Source organism: Leucopleurus acutus (genome assembly GCF_964270905.1).
Source record: "Leucopleurus acutus genome assembly, chromosome: 7".
Taxonomy (NCBI): Eukaryota; Metazoa; Chordata; class Mammalia; order Artiodactyla; family Delphinidae; genus Leucopleurus; species Leucopleurus acutus.
Window position 1 is genome coordinate 82,235,652 of NC_139150.1, and position 12,206 is coordinate 82,247,857.

General features: G+C 38.3%; 1 protein-coding gene across 3 annotated transcripts in view; it reads right to left on the reverse strand.

Annotated features, from left to right (window-relative positions):
* KIF27 (kinesin family member 27) overlaps positions 1-12,206 on the reverse strand; it is an 87,492-nt gene that overhangs the window by 47,914 nt on the left and 27,372 nt on the right. For all 3 annotated transcript variants that reach the window (XM_082843143.1, XM_082843144.1, XM_082843142.1), the window contains exons 7-10: positions 5,761-5,930; positions 5,164-5,267; positions 3,394-3,549; positions 190-395 (exon numbers count right to left, since the gene is read on the reverse strand). In XM_082843143.1, the coding sequence (XP_082699269.1) occupies positions 190-395; positions 3,394-3,549; positions 5,164-5,267; positions 5,761-5,930 (636 nt within the window). The remainder of the gene's footprint in view (positions 1-189; positions 396-3,393; positions 3,550-5,163; positions 5,268-5,760; positions 5,931-12,206) is intronic.

Genomic DNA, 12,206 nt, shown 5'->3' on the forward strand with positions numbered 1-12,206 from the left:
TCCTGAATGAAGAAATATACTACCCAGACTAAAACTATGTAAACCCACCAGCATACTGGAAAAGAAAACTTGCTATCCAGTTCCTCCCGCTAGTAAAAACTGAATCCTACTTCTTTCCTAACTAGGTACAAGAATCCTCAAAATCAGGAAGCCTTAAATAAGTTTTCTCAATTATATTTTTTAAATTACCTGGACTCTTAGCTTCGCAGCATCCATCTTTTTACGAAATTCCTTCTGTAATTTTACCTTCAAAGCAACATCAGAAAGATCTTTGTTTTCCAGTTCCTCAAGCTGCTTTTGCGTTTCAGTTAATTCCACTTTCGCCTGTTCTGCTTCCTGTTCAAGTTTTGTTACTTTCAGCGAATACTGTTTGCTTACGGACTTGACATCATTACCTTCATAATAATAATAGTAGTAATAACAATTATAAATTATGTTTAAAAACTAAGTAAAACACCAGAAACATAAAATTTCCCTACTCTTAAAAAGCTGGGCAGTAACTATTTAAGGCATAGCATTAAAAATCCAGCTGTCCCTCCCATCCCCATCAAACACAACTTGCCACCTGTCCTTTTAATAATTAGTTCCTTAATGACTGTCCCCATCTGGTGCCATTCTATCTTCTCCCTGGTTCATCTTTTGTTCTGAATTTGCAGTTTACCTTTGCTGGCATCAAACTTCAGTTAAAAGGTATTTGGGGTGACTCACTGGCCTACTGCTTACTACACTTTGTCTTCCTACCACCCATAATCTGTCTCCGAATTCTTTTCTTTTACTATTATGAAAAATTTTTAACATATCAAAAGTAGAGAAATAATATAATGAAAGTCCATCACCCAGATTCAACAGTTATCAAGATTTTGCCACAGCTACTTCATCTATACTTTTTTTCTTCAATTTACTTAAAAACTTTAAAGCAATCCCAGATATAATGTCATCACCAATGTATACTTCAATAAGCATCTAAACAGAATATGGAAATAATCAAAAAGTTATTATCACACCTAACAATGCTAATACCCACCAGTTCCTACTCAGACTTCCCCAACTGTCTCAAAATGTCTTTTACAATTAGTCTATTTTAATCACAATCCAAACAAGGTCACAGTACATCTTACTGTTATGTTTCTTAAGAATCCTTTAATATAGAGCTAGCCCCCTCTCCTTTTTTATTTCATTTTAACTTGTTAAAGATAATTTTTTTAAAATGCTTTTCTTATGAATATTTAGAACATAGAGAAAAATAGAATATAGGTATTTCTATATCTCTTTTCATTCTAAGCCCAGCTACTGACCCTAAAAATTTAGTTCTGATTTATTCTGAATAGTCGACTGTCCTGAACCAGACTGACAAACTAGCAGCAGTGGGAAGTAAGAGTCTAGAGGTCATGGGGTGAATAATCACCAGGACAGGTTGTTATACTGGTATACTGTAAAGCTCTTAATTTTTTAATAAAGGGAGTTATTGAACTAAATGCACTGTAAGTTGTCTTCTGGCTCTACAATTCTATGCTTTCAACTAACTTCAAAATACATATGACAACAATGTTTTAATGAATCTGTGATCCCATAAATTGTTTAACACGCTAATATTTTATGAACCACTAAGAAAAAAAATATACAGTACCAATTACACCATGACAAAATGCTAAAATGCCACTGATTTTTAAGATGCATCCTGATTTCAGAGATATTAAAATGTGAAAAAAGTGTGTATTAAAATTGATGAAATACAGTATAATTGTCATTGTTATTAATTTTGGCTGAAGTAGCTACTGTTTGGGGAAGTCTTCAGTGAGAGGACTTGGAAAAGTAAGTACACATTGACCCTTTTGCTAATCACCATTTCTAAGGGACTTTAGGAAAGCTCCAAACTGCCCTTCGTTCTATGAACAAGAAGAGGACCTTCTCTGTTTAAGTTCAGGTACCCTCTATTTTAAGGCAACCAGGATGGGTATACCAGGTTACAAAAGTGTGCTTGTTTAGTTAGATATCCCATGGTGGGATAACCTATATGAAAGAAAATCATTTATTTCAGAGTGGTAAATATCCTCAATTTCTACACTCACTACCCTAAAATCATGGGGATAGAGAAGCTATTTAAACCCCTAAACCATTTCCTAGATACTCCTAAGAGAGGTTTACTGGCATTGATCCTGCCTATGAGGAAGGAGAATGGTCAAAATCAAACATCTGGGATAACTGGAGCTGGGACGATGCATAGCCCATACACCACTAGGAATGAGAAAGGAAAATGCATTGGACAGCAGCTAGAGGAGAGGAAGTTGAGAAAGGAGGACCGACAGTCAGAAAGCAAGCTTGCAGGAAAGAGGAGGGAGAGGCCAGGCAGGTTTCTCCTTGCTGGCAGAGGATTTGGGAACCACAATTCGTGTAGTTTGAGTGTGATTATAGTCTTGGGCTTGAAGAAGAGGAGGATAGTATTTCCTTCAGTTTCCCCAAATGTGACCAGAGTTGTTTTGCATTGAAATTGGGGGAAAGAAATGCTAGTGTGTCTTATTCCTTCAATTCTTTACTGAATTTCAGAGTAGTCAAGGCTTACACTTGGAGTGTATTAGTGAGGGGAACCCCAAAAGCTTGAGATGTGCATTTTAAGGCAAGCCTAATGGAGTTGCAGGGTGAGGAGAGGATGTGGTACATATGCCCAACCTGGTAGATTAAGGGGAGGAGATGAAAGCCCGGCTCACTCAAGAGGACAGCTCTCAAGGACAAATCCTTATATCTTCAGAAAAACAAAAATTAGCTACATTTAAAATATAAAGTTTATAATTAAGGTTAAATATGAACTATCCAAGAAAATAAAGACTAATAATTTAAAATAAGTATTTACTAAAAATGAACTCGGAAAACATCTCAGACTTATCCCAGATGCCTAGTATAATGTTTCTAAAGAGTGGCAAAAAACATTAAGTGCCATAGAGTTTCAGCACAACACAGAATTCACACTGGTTAGAAAAATTCATAGATGAAATCAAATATAACAAAGTTCTTTTGATAATTAACCTCCACATACTGGCTCTAGAGCACACCTTGTTAGAACGAATTCCAAGCTGACGTGGATAGTCCTGAGCATCAAAAATTAAAGTAAATGTTACAACGTCAGAAGCAACTTTAGAAGATTTTTTTTTTTTTTTTTGCGGTACGCGGGCCTCTCACTGTTGTGGCCTCTCCCGTTGCGGAGCACAGGCTCCAGACGCGCAGGCTCAGCGGCCGTGGCCCGCAGGCCCAGCCATTCTGCGGCATGTGGGATCTTCCCGGACCGGGGCACGAACCCATGTCCCCTGCATCGGCAGGCGGACTCTCAACCACTGCGCCACCAGGGAAGCCCTAGAAGCTTTTCTTTCTCATATAAGCTGGTTCACAGGATACTATTACCTGTTTTAATTAATTCTTTAATCAGATCTTCCTTCACCTTGATGTTGATAGTAAGTTCCCTCATTTTTTGTTTAGCTTCAGTAAGTATGAGCTCTGAATTCCTTAATTTTTGCAAATTCAACCCTTGACTCTCCTGGAGACATTCAATCTTTAAATCTTTAAAATAAAAGAAACAAAACTGAGAAATAAAAACTATCTGCTCAGAAATATTTGACAGAAGTAGAGTTAAAAAAAAAAAAAGGCAGACACACAAGCAGTCTAGAGGTAACAGAGGAAGGGACAGAAAAAAAAAGGAAAAAATACATAGCAATTGGGACTTTAGTTTCCCAGCTCACAGTGAGTTTTCCTTTCCTTAAAACATATGCATATGCTCTAGTCATATCCTGTAGGTTCTGATACAGTTTTTCATTACCCTTAGATATTCTGCAATTTGACTTTTTCTTTAACCCGAGTTATTTAAGAAAGATATAAAATCTCCAGATAGGTAGAGGTTTTAATTTTTTTCCTATTAACTCACAGTTTTACGGTAATCAGAGAATGTAATCTCCCTCTACCCCAGGCTAATAAGAGTGTGGCCTCACACTGTTTGTTTCTGTCTTGTACTAGAACATAAATCAATTACCTCACTCTTTTAGCTCAGCTGACATTTTTTTCACAGTAAGACTTCCTCAATGAAGGAGCTGGTGCACTGATTTACATCCTGACATTAAGTTTCTTACCTGGTTGTAGACCAGTAACAAACAGTTCAAGGATGGCTACTTGGGTACCACTTATCTACACTATTTATATATTTTAAAAATTTATCTCAATTTCATTTTTTAATATTACACGCATAAGCTCAAATTTATTTTTAATTATTTATCTTTGGTTGCATTGGGTCTTCGCTGCTGCACACAGGCTTTCTCTAGTTGCGGCAAGCAGGGGCTACTCTTCATTGAGGTGAGCAGGCTTCTCATTGCGGTGGCTTCTATTGTGGACAACGGGCTCTAGGCGTGCGGCCTTCAGTAGTTGTGGCTCACGGGCTCTAGGGCGCAGGCTCAGTAGTTGTGGTGCGTGGGCTTAGTTGCTCTGCAGCATGTGGGATCTTCCCGGACCAGGGCTCGAACCCGTGTCCCCTGCATTGGCAGGCAGATTCTTAACCACTGCGCCTCCAGGGAAGTCTCCCATAGGCTCTTAAAAAGATGCTATTTTCACAGTGTAGGACTTATCACGTTATTTATATTCTCTGTATTCTTACTCTTGGTGTTGTGACCACACATAGGCTAAGAGAAATGAGCTAAAATCTCCACGTATACTTTTTGCAACATAAATGTCTTTTATGCTGTTTTTTGATGCATAAATTCTCGTCAGTTGTGAACATTATAAGTACCCACTAGACTAAGTTGGCTCTAATGACAAATATATCACTAATGGTAGGCATGGGTGCCAGTGAAGCAGTAGAGAGCTAGTAAATTACTTAAGATGCATTTTAAATAAGTCAAGAGTACAATGTATATCAACTCACGTTTGAATATAAAATCCCCATTCTGAGAGATTTAGCCTATAACTCTAGCTTGAATTGATTGGTGGAAAAACTGTTTTCATTAAGGAATAAAAACGAACAAAAATTCAGGTAGAGGTAGAGCAGAGAACACAAAGGAAAAGCCAGGAAAGCACTCCTAATCAAGTTCCCGTCTTGGAGAATTCCCAGATGCTTCTTAAATTATTGCCTGAAGAAAAAGAGAGGTGTCATAAATATTAGATCTAAAGTACTTGAGAAAGTCTGTGTACCTTCATTCTCCAATCTTGACTTTTGTGTTTGATCCTGAATATCATTCAATTCAACAAAAGAACAAACAGAGCCTGGCTTTTGAATCCACGAGCAACCTTTATGTCTAAAAAAAAAAAATATCAGGATCAAAGGTAACTTGTCTGTTAGTGGTTTCTAATATGCCCTCAAATTAGTTTCCCCCCAAATTATTCTTTAAATTGATTAATTATTCTTTAAATGATTAATACAAAACAAATGGAACTTACTAATATTCCACAAAATAAAAAGATATCCCCCACCATGTTGGACCCAGTGGAAAATTCATCATGTTTGTTGCCACTGTGGCAGCAGAATTAGGAAATCCAAAATCATTCTCTCTGAAAATTAAAATTCAACCACCATAAATGCTTTAAAGCAAAATTATTTTACAGTTGTTAGACTGATGACTTGTGTTCAAACACTGGTTTCATAACACATTAGTTGACAGTACATGTAGCAAAAACCACTTAACTCTCCTACTAAATGGAAAAAGATATACTTTAATGAAAAAACCTACATCTGTATATATTAATTGCATCATGTAATTATGTTTATTAAATCAGTCTATATTAACATACCTAATTTCAGATTTCTCTTGGCCTTCTGACTCTTCATCATCACTGTTATCAGAAAACTGGCAGTGGAGGACTTCATCCTGCTCTTCTAAGTGACCTAGCAGCATCTGACTTCGTGTTCGAAATCCGGCAACTAGTCGATCCAGAGAGTATACAGGAGGACTAGTGTAGACCTTACAAGTGATTACCCCACCCAACAACAAAAAACGTGATTTTTAGTGTCTGTTTTTATCCTATCACTCAAAATGTTTTTTAAAGAGGTTAGATAGGTACTCTTAAAATAGCCAATCACTGAAAATATACATCCCCCCCCCCCGCCCACAAAAAAAGTCAAAATTCATTTCATAATACTATTGTGCCTCATGGACACACACTTCTTTCAGAATCTATACACAGCTCTTCCTCTTCTAGAAAGCTCATATAGCTTCAGGGAAAATAGCACTCAAAAATGAAACCAAAAAGAGGCATGAGTGAAAACATCACAGCTCTTTTTTTTTTTAATATTTTTTTAAAGATTTCTTTATTATTTATTTATTTATTTTTGGCTGCGTTGGGTCTTAGTTGTGGCATGCGGGATCTTCGTTGAGGCACGCAGGATCTTTCATTGCGGCATGTGTACTTCTCTCTACTTGCGGCCTGCAGGTTTTCTCTTCTCTAGCTGTGGCGCGCAGGCTCCAGGGCGCGTGGGCTCTGTAGTTGTGGTGCGCCAGCTCTAGTTGAGACATGTGAGCTCAACAGTTGTGGCACACAGGCTTAGTTGCCCCTCGGCATGTGGGATCTTAGTTCCCTGACCAGGCCCTGCACTGTAAGGCGGATTCTTTACCACTGGACCACCAGGGAAGTCCCAACATCACAGCTCTTAAACATAGCTCAGGCACTCCCCAACAAATGTGAAGCCCATACACAGTGTAATAGGAGACAACTGTTACCCACCCCACCGCAATCTTCCCATTTCTGAACACTTGGAGAATTGCAGTGCTGCTAAGGATCTGCAATTCCCCTCTAATCCAAATCCTACCACATGAAGAAATCCAGAGCCACTACCACTCCTTCTGCCAGGGAAAAATATTCCTGATTTGAAAATTTGAATGTATTTATTCAGACTTTACATGTAGTAGTCAGGGAGAGCTGAATTAATGCTCTAAGTGACACTTAATATGTATCATGGGATAAATAGATTTTCATGGACTAGCCTGGAAACTTTCTATATTATTATTCTATTGGCCTTAAGTTCTCAAAAATTCACCTTGGAAAACAATGAATTAGATATTGCCTTTATACTTTTATTCTAGTTTCTGTTACCAAATATTTCCTTTTTAACCACTTCTCTATAACCAAACCTGAGGGTAATTTCTCAAAAAAGGTAAATAATAAGATCTTAGAGGAGACATTCAATTTACTAATATAAATCATTATAAGCTATTAAAATTACTACATACAGTAGAATGTGTATATCACATGGTGTGAAGATTCAATTGACATAGGTCCTTTACACACCACCTCCCAGGAAAGCCAACCTGATACTGGATATTCCTTGATACTTGATTTTTGTGCCTCCACTGTTGGTCACCTAATAAGACCATCCATCACATCAGAACCATGATGGATGGAGGGTAAAGTTTTCTAGGTGGCCTCCCAGTTCTGGGGTATGGAGATTATTTACAGAAGAACCAACTCAAGAAGTATTTATCTAACAAGCACATTGTACCTAGCATGGCCGCCTGCACCATAACCAACAGGATTCAAGGTTGCTCTTTGATGGGGGTGGGGATGGGGGCTGGGAGGAGGGCTTTATTTCAGGAGCAAATAAAACTTTTTGTTCAGAATCAAACTTTGTTTTCTGGGATTGTAACTTGCTTTAAAATTTTCTTTTTACAAAGAAAAGCAAATGACCCAGCTTAATAATGAACACCAAATGGGTTCTGCCACAATGAGTAACATTCAGTAAATTAATTCCTTAACAGTCATTCCACCCAAAAGAATTGTTCTTAGCCCCTTCTGGCTCACCAAGCCTTCTATAATCTGGCCCCTTCCTACCTAAGTGTTGGGTCCTGCTTCTTTCAGTTGCTTCTGCACTCCCTGCTCCCAACAGAGAATATTTTTGCATTTTCAACCATACCCCAAGCAACACTGATCACAATGTAAGTACTCAATAAGCTGAGTAATAATTCAGATAACTGAAGTGTATCCAACTAGAAGGCAATTTTTTTATTCTAACCATTTTTTCCAAGAATTACATAGCAACAGGACTGGACAGAACTTTAAAGATTAGAGTTCAACTCATCCCATGTTTGACTCTCCTCTGTAATACTGCAAATAATCATTTAACCTCTGCTTAAACAAATTCACTGTGGGGACCTGCACAAGCCCTGAGACCTCTCATATTACTTTGACAGTTCTCATTAATAAATCCCTCTTTATATTGCCTCTTATATTGCCTTATTGCTTCTCATTGGTCCTAGCTCTAGAGACAAAGTCTAACAGTAATGATAAGCCTTCAAATACTTGAAAGCAGTTATCATGTCTCCTCTGAATCAGACTAAATCTAGAGTTACTTCAGATTTTCTCCAAGGTCCTTCAGCAACTTGGTTGTTCTCCAAAAATAATCTAATTTGACTTAGGTGTTGTACCCAGACCTGAGCATAATATTCTCAATCATCATACAATAAGATAATCTCTTCTCACTAGTGATGCGTTTGATTTTGTTTCATGAGATGTGTTGTAACTTATTTACCACAGATTGTGGCTTTCACATATTTAATTTTGTAGTTGAATTTGAGAGTTCCACAAAGGTTCATAAGATGTAATTTGTCATTTTGCTACTGTGAACTTGGTATGTTTTGCAGGAATGAGTGCTGGGCTGGCAAGGGAACCTGGTCAAAGCTCAGCAGACACACCTCACACAGCTCTGCTTCATCATGAGCAACAATCTATGCAAAGATGTGATTAAAAAGCAAAACTAATTAATTATTTTGTGAGAAAAAAAATGGCCTTTGTGTGAAAGATAAAATCTTAATGAAAACTGAAAAGGCTGTTGACTTCAGTGTATGGGATTTAATGCATAAGAATTTTGTGACTCAATAAAAATGTAATTCATTCAGGAAAAACAGAAAAGATTTTACAGATATTTCCACTTTTGTGAGTTTGGAGATTCCAGAGGTTTAAAAAAATATATCCCTTGGGACTTCCCCGGTGATCCAGTAGCAAAGAATCCACTTTCCAATTCAGGGAATGCGGGTTCAATCCCCGGTCAGGGAACTAAGATCCCACATGCCACGGGGCAACTAAGCCCGCATGCCACAACTACTGAGCTCTCGCACCTCAACGAGAGCCCGCATGCCACAAACTACAGAGCCCACGCACCCTGAAGCCCATGCACCACAACTAGAGAGAGAAAAACCCTCATGCCACAACTAGAGAGAAGCCTGTGTGCTGCAACGAGGAGCCCACGCACCGCAATGAAAAAGAAAGATCCCGCGTGCCGCAACTAAGACTCGAGGCAGCCAAAAGAAAAAGAAAGAAAGAAAGAAAAAAAATCCCTTAAGAACATTTTTGTTGGTTTTCTTACTATACAATTATGTCAAGTACTGAAAGTGATATTATTTACCTATTGCTTTTATTTCCTTTTCATAATACAATATTTTATCAAATCTAAAATGTCATCAACTGTAAGACACACCATTATTTTTATACCAGCAAGAAAGAAAAAAGCTATCATCTATGACATACCATCAATTGTAAAACATATCCTACCACCAAAGATGATAAAGTGAAAAAAAAAAAGTGAGTCTTATAATCCATGAAAAATGGTAGCATCATCAGCATATATGGTATTATTTTAAACCTAAGTAAAGACTGGTACCACTTTGTAATTTTTTTCCTTCCAAAGTACCTTTTTGGTATGTACTGATATAACACTGGTGTTTGGCTTTAATTATATCATATTTACCACATTAAGAAAATAGAAACCTCTGTTACATATTTTTCCTTAAATTTAAATCTAGATTCAATTTTACATGAGTTTACATTAGATGAGTTTCTGGTATCTTTTGAGACAAATGAATTTCTTTCTCGTTTTTCCTAATAATTTGGTAAATTATAATATTTAGTTGTGAAGGGCAATTTCTTTAGGATTTCTACATAAGTAGATAAATCCTAAAATTCCATTTTGGAATTAAACTTTTTAGATTAAGAGATGGTTGCAAACAACTTAAATGTGCAACAATAGGAAAAAGTACACAATGGTATGTCCTTAGGATAAAATATTATTACCTGTCAAAATCATGATATAGAATATTTAATGACTGTCAAGCATTTGTGATACATTAAGTGAGAAAAGCTAGCTACAAAAGTATATGTTTTATATATATATATATATATATAAAAAATACACTTTTAAAATAAATAAGATCTTTTCACTCTTTCCCTCCAATATGTATAAACAAACATATAAGAAATAAAATCAAACTCTTTATGCAATCAATTTAAAAACTAATTAAGCCATTGTTCCCCTTTTCCTTTGAAAGTTTTTTTTTTTTTTTTGCGGTACGCGGGCCTCTCACCGTTGTGGCCTCTCCCGTTGCGGAGCACAGGCTCCGGACGCGCAGGCTCAGCAGCCATGGCTCACGGGCCCAGCCGCTCCGCGGCATGTGGGATCTTCCCGGACCGGGGCACGAACCCGCGTCCCCTGCATCGGCAGGCGGACTCTCAACCACTGCGCCACCAGGGAAGCCCTCTTTGAAAGTATTTTAAGTCAAGGAAATATTTCCCTTGTCAGACTATTTTTACTTCAAGAAAATATTTGAGCTAAATTCTAAAAGAAAATATTAGAGCTGGAAAATATTAGCTCAACTTCTGCCAAGGTGACAGAAATCCAGGAAAAAATGAAATGAGATTTCAGACGTCTTCTTTAGCTTAATTTAACTAGTTTTGGTATTTAATATGAAACGTTCTGCTCACTCTAGAACAATGGAACAGGAAACAGGACTTGAACAAGGCTTGGCAGGCTTTGTGTCTTTCCATGCAAGTCTTCATGTCTGCTGCAGTAACCAGTCCAAGCAAGAGTGGGGGCCAGGATTCCTGGACACACAATAGGAGCAAGAGAACCCTCAAAACTGCTGATCATTGCGTTTTCTCCCTTTTCCCCTTCTTTTAGTGGCTAGAAGGGCTCTTTTGGGGTAGAAGGAAAATTTTAAAAACAAAACTAAGAATTTGCTAATTTGAATATAGTCCATCCATGGTGAAGGAAACAGCACTGGGAGTAAGTGTTGCCATTCCTCAACATAATGCAGAGTCTCTCTGGTCGGGTCTCTTCCTTCCATGTCACAGCAATCTTTTGGCAAACTCACTGGTTCTTTCTTTCTGTTACATCTTAATCCCACTTGGTCATAAGGGAACTTTGAGATTACCTGTAACCACAGAGGAGCTACAAGTCTTATAGTGTATCTGCCCTCTCCTAAGCTATGGTAACCACACAATATGTTTTCCAAACCAAAACCCTTGAAAGTGAAAGGGGGCAATGAAACTAATTAAAATTTTAAAAATAATAATTTGCTAATTTGAAACAATAACTGTGGAAGTCTTTATTCCAGTCATGGCTGTTCAGGTCTAATCAAACAACTAGAGATAAGAACAGAGGGGCCTAGGGACCTCCCTAGTGGCACAGTGGTTAAGAATCCACCTGCCAGTGCAGGGGACATGGGTTCGAACCCTGGTCCGGGAAGATCTCACATGCCACAGAGCAACTAAACCTGTGTGCCACAACTGCTCTAGAGCCCAGGAGCCACAGCTACTGAGCCCATGTGCCACAGCTATGAAAGCCTGCACGCCTAGAGCCCGTGTTCTGCAACAAGAGAAGCCACCGCAATGAGAAGCCCGTGCACTGCAACGAACAGTAGCCCCTGCTCACTGCAACTAGAGAAAGCCCGTGCACAGCAACGAAGACCCAACACAGCCATAAATAAATTTATTATTTTTTTTTAATCTTAAAAAAAAAAAGGAACAGAGGGGCCTAACCCCTTCTCAAGAGTCTCCTCAAAGAATGTGTGTGTTTGTGTGTGTGTGCACGCACGCATGTGTGTGAACATCTAGTAAAAAGAGAAAGAAACAGAGACTGAGATAATAAATTTGTCTAATTTTTATAATCAGAAAAAAATGTTGTTATTATTATAAAATAAAAGAATGAATAGAGGGACTTCCCTGGTGGCGCAGTAGTTAAGAATCTGCCTGTCAATGCAGGGAACACAGGGTTTGAGCCCTAGTCAGGGAAGATCCCACATGCTGCGGAGCAACTAAGCCCGTGCGCCACAACTACAGAGCCTGCACTCTAGAGCTTGCAAGCCACACGTGAGACCACGTGCCACAACTACTGAAGCCCGCGCGCCTGGAGCCCATGCTCCGCAACAAGAGAAGCCACTGCAATGAGAAGCCCGCGCACTGCAACGAAGAGT